Here is a 17871-nt window from a genome sequence, read left to right on the forward strand (position 1 = left end):
AATAGCCTAAGATGGATCACAAATGTTAATATCGTATGTATAGCTGCCCAAAGGAATGAGCGCATGGTATTGCATAAATTCCTCGCAGTTTTCTCAGAAACAATTTGAAATTACAGATATGTTTGTTGAGGGTATTCACAGAGCATGTATCTACAATGAGGGTGAATTGCATTTTAATAACAATTAAAACTAAGTCTGATAAAATATTAAATGCGAGGAACATACAAAACATACTCTCAATCTTTTTCGAGGACTATACATCAGTATCAACCACAGTCAAGTAGGTCACATATTTCCTTTTCCTTCAGAGTAAGTTGTTTGCGTACCCCTTCCTCCATTCTAGAGACCAATGCTCAAAAGCAAGCTTGAAAAACATTTTATTTCTTATAAGTGTATGGTACATTTTAACATAAGGTAGAGTAAGGAGATTACAAAGTCGTTAATCAGCAGTGAAATATAGCCTGTCATCGTGCTTCTTCTGTTCTGCTGTAAATGACAACTTGCCAAATTATAAATAAATACGTAAATAAATAAATGAATAGATAAATAAATAAATAATGATAATAATACCATAATAATAATATTGGAAAATATTGAAAGAGTAGGCAAAGGGTTCTGAATGAAAGTCAACATTGGCAAGGCTAAGGTGATGAGAGTAGGAAAGGAGGAAACTGCCGTTCATATAACACTAGAGGGAAAGAAATTGGAACATGTAGAGTCATTCAGATGTTGGGGAAGTTTGTTAACATGGAATGCAAGCTGTACAGAAGATGGAAGAAGCAGAATATCTATGGGAAAAAAAGTTTGCGGAAAGGTGAGAGGGCTTTTCATGTGTAAGGCAATCCCAATTAATTTAAGAAAGAGGTTTGGGAAGTGTTTTGTGTGGAGTGTGGTGTCACATGGAGCTGAAACATGTACATTAAGAAAGAAAGATTTAAAGTATTTGGAAAGCCTGCACGGTTGCCAGGTTACATTTCCGTTACATATTTTGTTATATGACACTATTTCGTTACATCTTCGGATGATCCCCATCCCTACGAAGTATTTATAACAATAACAATAATAATAATAATAATAATAATAATAATAATAATAATAATAATAATAATTGTAGTTCCAGGCGAGGTCACAATGCTAGTTGCCGATGCTTGCAGATTGAACGCTAATAGGGTTAAACCACGTCGTAGTTTTATGAATGGGGCCTATTATGTACAGTGTATTGGTTGTTGACGTTTCGGAAAAAGGATAAAATGAATTTCTCTAATTCGCAAGAGTATTTCGGGTGTATTGTCAATGAATATGACCCAGGCAGAAGATATTCGAAAGGTCGGCGAATGGTATATATAAAGTGCATTGAAATAGGACATGTTCCAACCGCCAATGAATAATGTATATTCAATTTAATAGACTGTGGAAGCTTCAGTATAATAATAATAATAATAATAATAATAATAATAATAATAAGCACTAAAATTCAGCCTCAGTCCATAACGTTCGACAACATATAAAAGGTAGTATATAGGAAGAAGGATCGTGAGGAGCAAAATATTTCAACATAGATGTTCGAAGATCCGTGACAGATCGCGCTACTGGGCGATCCTCTATAACTTCAAGAAATTCTCAGGTCAGCCGTAGATATCGCTAGTAAGCAGTGCAATAGCAGGAGTCTCTCGTGGTAGTTAGCAGCCATGGCAACAGAGGCGCTGTCCGCACGTAGACAGCCGGATCCGTAGAGCCGTCGCATTCATTTGTCGCGGGCAGTATGCCTGAAAGAAAGAAAACAGAGTAGGTGGAAAAAGTTATAATATTCCTGTTATGACACATGATCTATATGTCAATGATTTCCGAAGAAAAGGTACCACAATCAGAAGTGAATTTTGAGGACAGAATATCACAAGATAAAAAGTATTTCAAATCTTTTTTTTTCTATTTGCTTTACGTCGCACCGATACAGATGGGTCTTATGGCGACGACGGGATAGGAAAGGACTAGGAATTGGAAGGAAGCGGCCGTGGCCTTAATTAAGGTACAGCCCCGGCATTTGCCTGGTGTGAAAATGGGAAACCACGGAAAACCATCTTTAGGGCTGCCGACAGTGGGGCTCGAACTCACTATCTCCCGGTTACTGGATACTGGCCGCACTTAAGCGACTGCAGCTATCGAGCCCGGTATATTTCAAATCTAATGTAACATAATATCGCAACTTTCGAGAAAACGAAAAGTATATGGGCCCGAGTTCTGAGAGACCCATCATTTTTAGTCCAAGTATTGATGTTGCAAATTTAATCAAGAGAAGCTATGCTCCCGAATTACTTCTAATATTTCAACATATTCAGAGATCTGATGGTTAAGTCTAAAAAATCTCATTTTATCATAGAGTTACACCTTCAGATGTGTGTTTTTGGGGAGTTGAAAGTGTAGATCTTCCGTTCACCTAACTTAATTGAAATGTGTAAACCGTGAAAATTTTGTTTCGGATCTCGAAATTACAAAATATAACTGAAAGAGCTGACAAGTAGATCGTCTAGAAGCTAGCAAAATTCTTCATGATCCTTTTCCTCAATTTAGACATTTAATTATGGATTTGGTCCAGTTTTATGGCTGGATGTCGTTCACAACGCGAAACGTACGTGGAGGGATGTATTCTTTACTGCGTGTTTCTGTGGTGGGTGGTAGTGTGATATGTTGTATGTGGATGAAGATAAATGTATTAAGACGAACAGAAACACCATGTTTCCAAGCAAGATGATGGTGGTGGTGGTTACTGTATTAAGACGAACACAACACCTTGTTTCTAAGCAAGATGATGGTGGTGGTGATTACTGTATTAAGACGAAATACAAACAGGCAACCATCCTCTCTCCTAGCAAGAGGAAACTTTCCTACGCAATTAAAATCCCTTATTTGGCCGGAAATCGAACTCCGAGCCTTGTGAGCCGAGTGTCAGTACATACACTCATTATTCAGCCAAGTAACTGGATTGATATATTTTACAGTATTCCCCTTCCTCAGCACTAGAATGGCAACTTCTATAAGGGGACGAGGTACACCTTTCGTTAGTTTATAATGAAATTCACACTTTCATACCTCAGCAACTACAGATGCTAGTTGAAAAAAGATTTTATAAGGTTAAAATTCATTCTTTACCATTCATGAATTAATGTCCAGTTTAATAGTGAATATAGTAATTACCAGTAATTTTAAGGAAAGTCGCATATTAATTTTTATCAGAAAAATGGGATTTATATTATAGGTAGTACAATTCATTCAATATTTACATTACTTTTTAACTAAAAAACGATATCTAAAAAATGCTCATTTTTACACCAGTTTGTTGTTAAAACTTGAATTAACTGTGTCAAAGAGAAGAGCCGTGGGTATGTTGGTTATATACTGTACATAATACACCATCAAACAACATTTCACCAAGTGCGTTTCGGATCCTTAATGAAAATCATGGGTAAAAATTCAGGTAACGGAAATGAGCAACAAGTGCATGATACAGTGGGACATAGCAAGTGTACATTGTACATGGGCATTTATAAGCTTGTCTTTTATTTTTAATTTCAATTGCCACATTCAAGATGAAAGTGGATTCCATAGAGACAAAAATAAATTGAAGAAAACATCATATTAAGTCTCTATGATCTGACACCGTGGTTAGGCAGTTCGAGTCCATTAGTGTTAAAAAAAAATCAGAATGTTGGCTAGCAAGGTGGGAGAAGTGATGGTATAAAATTTGGAATCACTAGAGTGCGTACCAAAAGCCCGGATTAATTCCAATCTTTCTCCGCAGTGCGCACATGGAGTTCATATCACGCTAACAATGCTGATTCGTCCGTCGGTTGCGGACATTAAGCTTTGAGCAGACCCCTTGATGTTATTCGACAGGAGTAGGTTATGTGCTGATATCAGGTTTCATCCTCTGTCTATCTCCTGCTCCTCTCCCTCCTCCTCCTCCTCATCATCATCATCATACACATAGACGCCTACGTTGCCCATGGGAGTCAAAAATAAAGGCCAGCACTAGCCAAGCCGAACATGTCCCGGCACTAAAAGCCTACGCTAAATAACAAGTATCGTGGTTGGCTAAGAATAATGGCTATGTGATACGAGCTGCGGAACTATAAGCTTGCATTCGGGATGTGGAGCTTTCGAACCACACTATTGTCAGCTCTGAATATGTTTTTTCCGAGGTTTACCATGTTAATAGCAGGCAAAGGCCACGGCCGTTTCCTTCCTAGCTCCCGAAAACATACGAAAGTTAGTGCGACGCTAAACCACTTGCAAAAATAAATAAATAAATAAATAAATAAATAAATAAATAAATAAATAAATAAATAAATAAATAAAGGTTGTTACCTTCAGTATATTCGCTGACATTACCGCGAATTAAAAGCTCGGAGTTTGTCGACTTCTATTGTACCATTATACTTAACCGCGAGAATGGATATTTAACGCAGTAAAAATTTTGCAGTAGACGCCGCTTATGAGGGCGTGATACTATATAGAGCGCGGGAATCGAGAAGGTGATTTCCCGAGGCAAGGCGTGGTCATGTGTGACGAAGAAAGAATATGTGAGGAAGAGAGAAAGAGAGATGGGATTTTGTCTGGGGGAGAGACCTGCCATCTTAACAGAGATTTTTAGCGGGAGCAGACAGGCCCACCACATTACGGAAATTGTGTCGTAATTCCCGTAATTGAAGGCTTCTCAGGAAAATAAAAAGATGGAAATGATGGCCAGAATTTTACTAAGCTATAGATACCTCTAGGTTTATTAACATAGAATGAGATCAATAAATATGTAGCAAGCAGAACCACGTGGGAAGCTCTGTAGTGGCCACATTCCAGACTCAAGTTGTTTCTCGGGGCTTTCTCTGGCGTCCTTTGGTGTGTTGCCTCATATAAAAGCTGAGTGATATGGGGGGAGATCATCCAGTTGACGATCATATTGCTGCCAGCACGCGTCGCACGTCTGCCTAGATTGCGCCAGAAACCTTTTGTTTAGAACAAAGATAGTGTGTAATTATTACAGTGCGATAACTTTGATCCAGTGGATCGGTGACTTACAGAGTTACAGGTGGTGGATTTATAGGTGGCGCGATGTTCAGATACCTATCAATGAGATCGCGTGTGGTTAATTGTATCAGCAACAAAAGAACACCGTACTTATAGACTCGGATAAATAGCGGTAGGGGCGAAGCTCCCGAGGTGCCGAGGAAGTGTGGACAATAGCCTAAGGAGGTCTACATTTATCCTCTGATAGACTGTTGAATCCAAATTAAGCGGGCTTAATAACACAATAACCGAGTGGATAGTCTCTAGAGCAGAAATTAGTTTGTGGCATAGTGCACAAGTTAGCGAGTATTCAGTTATACGAGGATAGAGGACGAGGAATGTATATTGCAAAGTGTTAGCGCTGTATGTTAGCTCAACCTACATGAAGTCCAGAATGTTGCGTTGTGTTTAAAGTGAATATTTCATTGTAGTAAGAAGTCGAGATATTCCGAGGGAAGTGGGGTGCAAGAACTCCAGAACGTGGCTTCGAAGACGCTACCTTGAACGAGGCATCCCTCAAGAAGAAGACAACCATGGACCAGCGGGGCAGGAAGATCGGACTCCAAGAATCGACCCTGGCTGAGACCTCTACCGTGATGGGCTAAATCATGCTAGCCTACCCGGAGGGAGAGAGGAGGAGATCAACAATGAGATAAGTGGACCATGAGATACTAGACATATGGTAGAGTTAAGGTGTCACGCAGAGATAGTAGAATTAAACGTGTAAATATTAATATAGGATTTGATTGTGGTCCATCAGGCTGCATATTAAGATAGTTTGGATATATCTAAAGGGCAAGTGTAGATAGATTTTCTTTCCTTTATGTAAAGCAGACAATGAGGTAATTTTTGTTATCGCGGTAAGAGGTAGTGTGCCTAGTGATACGTATTTGTTTGAGTACGATAGAACGGATATTTTCCTTTGGGTCGGTCGTTAAATACATTTTCTTTGTAGGATTAGGATCACTATGTGTAATTCCCATTATATTCCAGGGGAAGGGCAGACATACCTGCATAATGTAAGGCATGCATGCTGATGGTATTTATTTAGTTAAGGGGCGCTATTTACATGCCTTAGACGGGCGTAAACTATAGCAGAGGCGCAGGTTTTATCGCTATTCGACTCTGTGCTACTCTGCCAAACGTTGGGTTTGAACCTCTGACCCCCAAGGTTACTGGTGACGTGCCGCATATTGACGGTGATGGTTTGATGTGATAGTATGATAGAACACTTAATGTGATTTAACTGCGACGCGTGTGGGTGGTTAACTGAAGTCAGGTGCGTGATGTGAGATGTGTTTTTCCTCACTTATTTTGTGGCCATTTGCTGCTATGAGTAGAAGCTTGAAAGTCCCTTTGTGAAAGAATGTAGGGTAAGACGTCTAGCGGTAGTTTGTTTACAAGTTTTTTTTGATGTAGGGGGAGGCTCCAGGCCAGACTGCAGGTCAATGTTCGCCTGCTCTGTGTTGGGGTGAGCTCGGCCATTTTTAAATCGCTCGGGAGGTAGGTCATTCTCCTTTGGCGGAGAAGCCTTTTGCAAGCACAGTGCGTCATTTATTTTAACCATTGTACCTCCTTTTCTTTTCTTGTTTTGATTCGCATTCTTAGGGTTGCGTATTTTACTAATGTGATCTCGGCACTATGCTACTGTTATGTTTGCCCTGTTGACACAAAGTTCTGCTTGGTGGACGTTGGTTCACGTCCATGTAAATATGTCATTGAGGTCGCTAGAGTAGGTTATCTGAGATTATTTTTATTACTTATTGTGCTGCTATTTTTTGTGTATATAAATATCCCGGTATGGGAGGAAACTTTCATAATAGCGGTAATCTCTGCAGGTATCCTTGATTCTACCATCATATCATTTTATGTCGCAGGCATAGGGATGCGGTTTCCATGTGGAGAACACATCCGGTCTTTCTTGGTTCTCAGATCGACAAACCTCAGCATAACGTCATCATCCAGATGGTATTTTCTTTGTTTTCCTTTTAAATTGTAGACGTGAGCCTTTAGGGCATTTATTTGGGCACTCCAGGTGCAATCATTGTAAATAATTTGAGTTACGAATACAAACTTATGCTCAAAAATTCTGATCACAGCGAAAGTGTTCCTCATTTCGTAGTTTAATGTAATTGTATGAGTTCCCCATGATCCCCTCGTCATAAGAACCCAACTAGCGACCACTTCTGCCGACTGCAGCTGAGCTGGTGCCCGTATGCAAGAGAAGATGAGCAGATAGGTATGATCCTGCAGTATTGATGTGCCCTGTAGGGTATATAAGAGTGTCGCCCAAGCGCGTGGCGAGAGTGTCCATGGGGAAGGATAATAATATCCACCATAATGTAGTAATTTGCCTTTAATTGTGTATGACGAGAGTATAGATGCAGACGCTATAAATATCCAAGGTAGGATACAAAACGTGTCTGAGTGAAGGTGGATTATTAGTTAGGAGTTTTCTTTGATAAATGAGGAACTGAAACAGAGAAGCCAGTAGTTTGGCATTGAATCTGTTCAAATTTTAGTGCGTTATTTTTAACAGTGAATATTGTACATGTCTTGGTGTCGATATTCTGTCTTATGTTTCGTAATCATGGTGAGGATGATTTTCTTTCAGGACTGTGATCTGGTAATAAACCATTGCTATGCAACACACTGTTATTTAGATTTGAACTATGTGTGTTATGTCATTTTGGTCAAAATTTCTGACGTTTGTGGTTCATATATGATAAGACAGAGCATAAGTGGATAGGTAACGAAACCTAGGGTGATGACGGTGTGCGGGTAAGACCTCTAAGTCTCTCTTGACGGGTTGGCGTATTCTCATTGTAATAAATGTCGCTGACGTTAGAACGTTTTCGGGAGTTATTGATGGAGGAGTTAGGACAAGTCAAAGCGCAGATCGCTGAAGTCAGGGAAGAGGAGAAAGTGGAGTTAAAGGCTCAGATGGCCGAGGTAGAAACACAGATAGCTGCTGTTAAGTCACAAGTTAATGATGTAAGTGAAAAACAGATGAGCAAAATTGATGAACAGAAGGTAGAATTAGAGATGCAGATAGACGCTGTAAAGTCGCAGGTTATTGACGTAAGTGAAAAACAGATGAATAAAACTGAGGAGCAATTAATAGGACTAGAAGCCCGTACGAAAGAGCAATTAACGGCTTTAGAAGAGCACATGAATGCTAAATTAGACCGGTTAATGGCGGACAATCAGCAGACGCAGACGCGGCTCGGGGAATTAGATGAGAAAATAGAAAGGGTGCGCATTTGCTGCCTGGAAACCACAGACGAATTGAGGAGGCAGGTGTCAAACATGGAAAACGTAACAGGGGAACAAATTGCTACATTGAAGGAAGTAGTGGGGACGCTAGAGGAAAGGACCCTTAATAATGAAGTTCTGGTAGAGAAGATGTTGAAAGCATACACAGTGGACATAGATGAAATAAAGAGGGAGATAGATGAAACTAGTTCTGGCCTGGTATTGTTGGAAAAGAAGATGGATTCTAGGATAGGAACAGTAAATGAGAAGGTAGCTGACAGGATGGAACGAATTGAAGAAAAGACGAGAGCAAAAATGATTAGTCTTGAAGCTCAAGTAGAACAAACCGAGACGAAAATGACTGCCCGAATGTCAGGTTTAGAACTTCAAGTAGGACAAACGAAGCAGGAACTAGAACAGAAAAATTCTTATGAGTATCAGGGAGGAAAAGGAGAAGGGGTGCTGATATCATCAGGCGAAATAAAGGCGGCGGTTGAAATTAAGGTAGAGGGCAGTCCCTTAAGTGAGTCAGCGGCGGTCAACGAGTCTTTAAACGTACAGAAGCCAATGATACGGAGCTCAACGCCGGAGAATGGCGATATCATTCCCGTATATAATATAGTGAGGTCAAATGAGGACAAACCTAAGAAGTTCTTAGCTAATGGCGAATGCACGCCCCCGTTCATTTCTCAGGGAGGTTGAAGAGTATATGGAAGATTGTCGGATACCTAAGGAGAAAAGACTCAGAACAGTAGAGAGGTTCTTAGGAGGGACTGTGTCTCAGTGGATGACTGCTTTCAAAAACACTTTCCAGTCTTATGAGGACTTTAAGGAAGCCTTTCTCAGGAGACATTGGAGCCTCTCGGTACAACAGAATTTAAGACTGGAGCTATATGCTAGACGATATGCTAGCACGCTGCCCACGCGCTTTAATGATTTTTTTATTTCACAGCTAATTAAAATGCGGGAACTAGATCACCCACCTCCAGAGAAAGAAGTTATTACGACCATCATGAAACAGCTACCGGTCGAAGTGCAAAGAATTTTGATCGCCGCCAACGTCAATACGGCTAGTGAGGTTGAAACGACTTTAAGACAATTGGATCAAACTTCGGTACAGAATCAGCCTCGTATACGGCATACGGAAGCGATAAACACGTTGGAGGTGATGCCAGAAGAACACCCACAGGGAAGAAATAGCCGGCAAGAAATTCAGGACTTGGGTACCCAGACATCAAGATGGATGAGAGAGGAAGGACAAAACCGGCAACAAAGGGGATCGAATGGAGGACCCTGGTATAGGAATAACCAGCAAAGATATAGAAATTACAACGAAAGGAGAGAGGTGTCGCCGGCAGGGCATAACCCCGGACCGCGAGGTAGACAATATCGTCCACGGTACGAGGGGAGGAACGTGGCGAGAAAACCTTACTCCAACTGGAACCAGAATCGAAGGCGGGACTACCAACAGCACAGAAATGATTACAGACCTTGTGAGTCGGAACATGAGAGAGAACATAGGCAGTATGTGAACAAGTTAGAGCAAGAACGTAACAATTCAGAGAATTGGAGGAATGCCATCCAGCAGGCGAATCCGATACAGTGTGGTGCACAAAGTCTGGAACTGCAGCAACACATTAACGAGAACCGAGGGTGTAACTTGAACCCTCACGCGCCTGAATATAGCCGAGGGAGTGCGGGAGCTAAAAAAACTACAAGGTCCACAAATGGAGATAGCCTAAACCCTGAAGGGGAGAACAGTGAAGAGGGATGGACGATGGTGACAGTAGACAGTTGGGCAATAAGGCCTGAGGACTTATTAGACGACCATATTAAAATTGATGTCAAGACGGTTAAAGAACAACCAGTAATATATGCACGTATACATGGTTTAAGGACACGTATCCTGGTAGACACAGGCGCGTCAATTAGCGTTATTTCTCAAGCGTTGATGTCAGAAATAAAGACTAGAGCACGAGTTCCTTCCATTCCTATTGCTAAACTGAAAGTCAGATGGATCGTACCAGATAAGACAACTGTATGCAAGGAACAAGTCTTAGTGGACATTGAAACAGGCAGGTCAGTCATATCTCACCCGTGCGTAGTGCTCACGAAAATGGAGTATAACCTGATCTTAGGAGCAGATTTTCTTCGTGAACATCAGGCAAATATTGACATGGGTAACAATGTTATTAGATTACACTTAAGTCCGATACCCGAAGAAGTTAAGCTGAATCAGAATGAGGATTACCACCAGGAGGAAAGAATCTGGCTAACTGCAGCAGAAGACGGGAACATGGGTGAAAATGAGGACAGGCCAGCGTTTGAATTCGAGGATTATAAAGGGATTTTTCAGAAATGTGAGATTATGGTAGCCAACTTAGAGGACGAAGCAGAGAGAGAAAATTTCGAGGCGATAAAGCCACAGAAAATCGCGGAAGCTAAAATTGGGGAAGAAGACAAGAAGAGATTACAAGATATCTTGGAGCGGCATGCAACAGTTTTTGGTTCGAAGCCAGGAAGAATCCCTAACTTTCAATACCGTCTGAACGTAACAAATTGGGAACCATATAAGCAGAAACCATATCCCATACCGGAAAAATTCTTTTCCCAAGTCAAAGGTATAATAGAGGACATGGAGAGAAACGGCATAATATCAAAGGCGGCCACGCCGTTCCTGAACCCCATCTGTACGGTTCCTAAGGCCAACGGTTTGATCCGTTTGTGTTTGGATGCTCGTGGATTAAATAGCCGATTAGTGCCCGAATATGAGTGTGCCCCGGCAATAAAGGACTTATTGACAAAATTCGGTGATATGGAGTACTTTAGTACTTCGATTTGACCTCTTCGTTCTTCCACATCGTCTTAGACCCTGCAACAAGCATGCTGACAGGCTTCATGTTCGATAACCAGACGTATCGCTTTAATCGGCTTCCCTTTGGGGAGAAAACATCAAGTTCGGCTCTTATACGCGCTCTGGAAGCGAACCTAAGCCCGGAAGTAAAGGCCTTTACTCTCAAATATGTGGACGATTTAATAATAGGTTCAAAGACCCTGGATGAACACTTAACGAAGGTAGACATGTTACTGGAAGACCTCAACAAGAGCAACTTTAAGATAAACTTCGAGAAGTCTCATTTCTGTCAGAGAAGCGTTTTATTCTTGGGCCATGTAGTGGATGGAACAGGTGTAAGGCCTAACCCTACGAAGATAGCCGCGATACAGAATTTTCCCACACCTAGTCGTGTGAAGCATATCAGACAGTTCCTGGTTTTATGTCTCTTTTTCGCGAATCATTGTCCAGGTTACACGGAAACGGTCGCTCCACTACAAGACCTATTGAAAGTAAATAATCGTTGGAAGTGGGATAAGATACATGAACAGGCATTTCAGAATACTAAACGACTGTTTTCAAATTCTGTGAAGTTAGGATATCCCGATTACACCCGCAAGTTCATAATACAGACAGATGCATCAGAAGTGGGAATAGGGGCTGTACTATATCAAGAAACCCCAGGGAAAGAAAACCCGATAACGTATCTCTCCTTCATGAGCCGAAAATTACGGTCTCATGAAATGAAGTACACCACGACAGAGTTGGAGATGTTGTCAATAGTCACTGCTCTAAATTATTGGAGGAAATATGTTTATGGCTTTCCTGTCATAATCCGAACAGACCATAAGGCTCTCACTTTTGTATTAAAGACAAATCTAGCGAGTGGGCGTGTTACTAGATGGGCGCTATATGTCCAGCAATTTGACTTAACTTTTGAGCACTGCCCGGGGAAAATGAATGTACTGGCAGATGCGTTGAGCCGTAATCCGAATCCGGAAGAAGTCTCAATAAACTTGACAACACTGGGACAGGAAGATCAAGAAGTCTTAGACCAGCTGCGAAACATAGGGCATGAGTAATTAGAAGACCCTGTCACTAGTCTCATGGTGAAGTATTTTAAGAAAGAATTACAACAAGGAACCCCAGAATACATTGAGGCAGAGAAGAAGGCTGCATCCTACCATTTCCTTAATATCATGTTACACAAATTTGTGGACGAAGAACACACCCGGTTACGGATAGTGGTACCTTCTAATTTACAGACAGGATTAATTTGGCTTGCACATCATGCCACAGGACATGCCGGTATTGATAAGGTTACTGCGACGCTACAAGAAACTTTCGTTTGGCCTAAGTTGAGAACTACAGTTCAGCAGTTACTTAAGACCTGCGATATATGCCAGCGGGTGAAACCAAACCCCTACCTATTAAAGCAAAAACCGAAACCGTTACTCCCTACGGAGCCAAGAAAACTTTTCGCAATAGATTGGTATGGGCCAATTCCCGCAGTGAGTAGAGGCTTGAAATACATATTAGTATGCATGGATGTTTTCAGTAAATATGTAACACTGTGTCCAGTACGGAAGGCAAATACCCGGACGGCGCTAAATCAGTTGAAAAACAAGATAATTCCTTCCATGGGGAAACCTGAGAATTTATTATCGGACCACTGTGCGCAGTTTACTTCTGAGGCCTTTAAAAGGGAACTGGAGCGCGTGGGAATCAAACACGTCCTATCCAGCATACGGCATCCTGAAGCAAACCCGAGTGAAAGAATAATGCGAGAGATCGCTAAGTACTGTCGTATCTACTGTCCGCGAGAACATTATAAGTGGTTGAGTGTGATACCTATTATTACCGAGTCCATCAATTCAACACGACACGAATCCACGTCACAAATTCCTTCAGTTTTACACCACAACATCTACCCCTGTCGGCCGTGGCAAGATGTTATTCCGTGCCCCACCGACACAAGAATGTCACAAGAGATATGTGTGAGGAGGGCGGCCGAACAGCTGAGGGCGCAGGCGGAACGTAGAATGAGGAGAACCAGAAAGAGGAGTTTTCACCGCCCATTACGAGTGAATGAATTAGTGCTCATTCGTCGCCCTGCTCCCAGTCAACCGTCAGCTAGATTTTATCACAAGTTTGCCGAACTATATGTGGGACCTTATCGTATAGTTCAGTGTTACGATAATATTGCATACAGGGTACGAAGCTTGGACGGTAGGACTGAGAAGGTATTCAATGCAGCCAATCTTAAAATTTATATTCCCAGAGGACAAATGCCAATCGAGGACAACATCGAGATTGAAGAGATGGAGGGAGAAGAGGACGATGAGGTAGAAGAAGAAGAAGAAGAAGAAGAAGACGTGGTAGGCGCAGACGAAGTACCGGAGACGCAAGACGATGAAAATGAAACCCTTGACCACAATCCGAATGAAGTATCCCTCAATGTAGGAAAGATAGAAGAAGTTTCGCCGCAGAGCAGCGCAATAATAGGAATGGCTGCTGTGGAGTGCAATGAGTGTTCGGGGAATCACAGAAAATTCTTGGCTTTGTTGGATGCCTACTACGGAATGAGGAAGGAGCGTGAGGAACTACTGGAGCAAGTTAAGGAAGAACCACAGGATGGCTCGGAATAAAAGAAAGGGGCACATGTGCGTTAAATATCAGACGCAAAGAAAAATACAAAAAATAGATTTTTTTCATATTTTTCTTTGGTGTGTAGGGAGGCAAATGTACCATTATACTTAAGAGCGAGAATGGATATTTAACGCAGTAAAAATTTTGCGGTAGGACGCCGCTTGTGAGGGCGTGATGCTATATAGAGCACGGGAATCGAGAAGGTGATTTCCCGAGGCAAGGCGTGGTCATGTGTGACGAAGAAAGAATATGTGAGGAAGAGAGAAAGAGAGATGGGATTTTGCCTGGGGGAGAGACCTGCCATCTTAACAGAGATTTTTAGCGGGAGCAGACAGGCCCACCACATTACGGAAATTGTGTCGTAATTCCCGTAATTGAAGGCTTCTCAGGAAAATAAAAAGATGGAAATGATGGCCAGAATTTTACTAAGCTATAGATACCTCTAGGTTTATTAACATAGAATGAGATCAATACATATGTAGCAAGCAGAACCACCGTGGGAAGCTCTGTAATGGCCACATTCCAGACTCAAGTTGTTTCTCGGGGCTTTCCCTGGCGTCTTTTGGTGTGTTGCCTCATATAAAAGCTGAGTGATATGGGGGAGATCATCCAGTTGACGATCATATTGCTGCCAGCACGCGTCGCACGTCTGCCTAGATTGCGCCAGAAACCTTTTGTTTAGAACAAAGACAGTGTGTAATTATTACAGTGCGATAACTTTGATCCAGTGGATCGGTGACTTACAGAGTTACAGGTGGTGGATTTATAGGTGGCGCGATGTTCAGATACCTATCAATGAGATCGCGTGTGGTTAATTGTATCAGCAACAAAAGAACACCGTACTTATAGACTCGGATAAATAGCGGTAGGGGCGAAGCTCCCGAGGTGCCGAGGAAGTGTGGACAATAGGCTAAGGAGGTCTATATTTATCCTCTGATAGACTGTTGAATCCAAATTAAGCGGGCTTAATAACACAATAACCGAGTGGATAGTCTCTAGAGCAGAAATTAGTTTGTGGCATAGTGCACAAGTTAGCGAGTATTCAGTTATACGAGGATAGAGGACGAGGAATGTATATTGCAAAGTGTTAGCGCTGTATGTTAGCTCAACCTACATGAAGTCCAGAATGTTGCGTTGTGTTTAAAGTGAATATTTCATTGTAGTAAGAAGTCGAGATATTCCGAGGGAAGTGGGGTGCAAGAACTCCAGAACGTGGCTTCGAAGACGCTACCTTGAACGAGGCATCCCTCAAGAAGAAGACAACCATGGACCAGCGGGGCAGGAAGATCGGACTCCAAGAATCGACCCTGGCTGAGACCTCTACCGTGATGGGCTAAATCATGCTAGCCTACCCGGAGGGAGAGAGGAGGAGATCAACAATGAGATAAGTGGACCATGAGATACTAGACATATGGTAGAGTTAAGGTGTCACGCAGAGATAGTAGAGTTAAACGTGTAAATATTAATATAGGATTTGATTGTGGTCCATCAGGCTGCATATTAAGATAGTTTGGATATATCTAAAGGGCAAGTGTAGATAGATTTTCTTTCCTTTATGTAAAGCAGACAATGAGGTAATTTTTGTTATCGCGGTAAGAGGTAGTGTGCCTAGTGATACGTATTTGTTTGAGTACGATAGACCGGATATTTTCCTTTTGTCGGTCGTTAAATACATTTTCTTTGTAGGATTAGGATCACTATGTGTAATTCCCATTATATTCCAGGGGAAGGGCAGACATACCTGCATAATGTAAGGCATGCATGCTGATGGTATTTATTTAGTTAAGGGGCGCTATTTACATGCCTTAGACGGGCGTAAACTATAGCAGAGGCGCAGGTTTTATCGCTATTCGACTCTGTGCTACTCTGCCAAACGTTGGGTTTGAACCTCTGACCCCCAAGGTTACTGGTGACGTGCCGCATATTGACGGTGATGGTTTGATGTGATAGTATGATAGAACACTTAATGTGATTTAACTGCGACGCGTGTGGGTGGTTAACTGAAGTCAGGTGCGTGATGTGAGATGTGTTTTTCCTCACTTATTTTGTGGCCATTTGCTGCTATGAGTAGAAGCTTGAAAGTCCCTTTGTGAAAGAATGTAGGGTAAGACGTCTAGCGGTAGTTTGTTTACAAGTTTTTTTTGATGTAGGGGGAGGCTCCAGGCCAGACTGCAGGTCAATGTTCGCCTGCTCTGTGTTGGGGTGAGCTCGGCCATTTTTAAATCGCTCGGGAGGTAGGTCATTCTCCTTTGGCAGAGAAGCCTTTTGCAAGCACAGTGCGTCATTTATTTTAACCATTGTACCTCCTTTTCTTTTCTTGTTTTGATTCGCATTCTTAGGGTTGCGTATTTTACTAATGTGATCTCGGCACTATGCTACTGTTATGTTTGCCCTGTTGACACAAAGTTCTGCTTGGTGGACGTTGGTTCACGTCCATGTAAATATGTCATTGAGGTCGCTAGATTAGGTTATCTGAGATTATTTTTGTTACTTATTGTGCTGCTTTTTTTTGTGTATATAAATATCCCGGTATGGGAGGAAACTTTCATAATAGCGATAATCTCTGCGGGTATCCTTGATTCTACCATCATATCATTTTATGTCGCAGGCATAGGGATGCGGTTTCCATGTGGGGAACACATCCGGTCTTTCTTGGTTCACAGATCGACAAACCTCAGCATAACGTCATCATCCAGATGGTATTTTCTTTGTTTTCCTTTTAAATTCTAGATGTGAGCCTTTAGGGCATTTATTTGGGCACTCCAGGTGCAATCATTGTAAATAATTTGAGTTACGAATACAAACTTATGCTCAAAAATTCTGATCACAGCGAAAGTGTTCCTCATTTCGTAGTTTAATGTAATTGTATGAGTTCCCCATGATCCCCTCGTCATAAGAACCCAACTAGCGACCACTTCTGCCAACTGCAGCTGAGCTGGTGCCCGTATGCAAGAGAAGATGAGCAGATAGGTATGATCCTGCAGTATTGATGTGCCCTGTAGGGTATACTATGTTCACGTAGTCTATTTGTTTACGCCCTCATTAAATGAGCTTGTCGTAATCTTTTGTGTTCACGTCCCGTGTACGGTAACATTTGTATGCGAATGTTCGTTTGTGATGGATGTATTTGAGTGATTCCTAGATTAGAGCACTAGAAGGCTGAATGACCCACAGTGTTAGATACAAACGGAGAAGCATAGAGTACAGAGATCATTTGCAGAGGTATGTAGTGTAGACTGGACATTGAAAGCTATAAGAGTCTGTAATGGTGATGCATAAGTTACATGTTTTAAATGCATATAGAATCCTTTAGTAGTGATAGTGCGGGGAAATATATACTAATATACTTCATGAGGTACTTGCTAGTTGTTTTACGTCGCACCGACACAGATAGATCTTACGGCGACGATGGGACAGGAAAGGGCTAGGAGTGGGAAGGAAGCGGCCGTGGCCTTAATTAAGGTACAGCCCCACCATTTGCCTGGTGTGAAAATGGGAAACCACGGAAAACCATTTTCAGGGCTGCGATACTTGCAACACGCAAGCTAACGATTCTGGTACAGTATAGGATGATATCCACAGACAAAGAACATTACTCAGAAATATCGTCCCAATAGGCATTTGGGTCCATATTATGGACAACTGAATCTGTCTCCTCGCAACGTTGACTCACGATACTATATTACGGTCCTCTGGTAAAAGAACATTTTAGCTGGATGAATAGATTTCAGCACAGCTCTCAAGTGTGAAGTTTCTACCTTGCAGGCCTATAATCCAAATATTTCTTCACTGGTGTTTTTAAAATTTGAAACATAGTTTTACGTGGCCGTTGATATCGTGGTCGTTGCCGTGCAGCCTTCAATTTTACGCGGAATCCGCATCATCGAAACATGACTCTTCATTTCAAGGATCGCTCATGCCTTATTGGGCCTTGATGAAAAACCAGTGACAGTGCTTCTCAGCTATCACATCCTCGTGGATTGTTCAGCAGGAGATAAGGAGATATGTAATTAACTGTAACGCACTTTAACATTTAACTGAAACATAAAAATCACCAGATAAAGCATAATCATATC

The 17871-nt window shown here is 41.8% G+C and overlaps 1 protein-coding gene across 2 annotated transcripts in view; it reads right to left on the reverse strand.

The window, feature by feature from the left end:
* Positions 1 to 370: 370 nt before the first annotated feature.
* LOC136867157 (proclotting enzyme) overlaps positions 371 to 17871 on the reverse strand; it is a 110611-nt gene continuing 93110 nt past the window's right edge. For both annotated transcript variants that reach the window (XM_068227039.1, XM_067144271.2), the window contains exon 8: positions 371 to 1766. In XM_068227039.1, the coding sequence (XP_068083140.1) occupies positions 1642 to 1766 (125 nt within the window). In that variant the 3' untranslated portion in view covers positions 371 to 1641. The remainder of the gene's footprint in view (positions 1767 to 17871) is intronic.

The sequence above is a fragment of the Anabrus simplex genome, chromosome 3 (assembly GCF_040414725.1).
Source record: "Anabrus simplex isolate iqAnaSimp1 chromosome 3, ASM4041472v1, whole genome shotgun sequence".
NCBI lineage: Eukaryota > Metazoa > Arthropoda > Insecta > Orthoptera > Tettigoniidae > Anabrus > Anabrus simplex.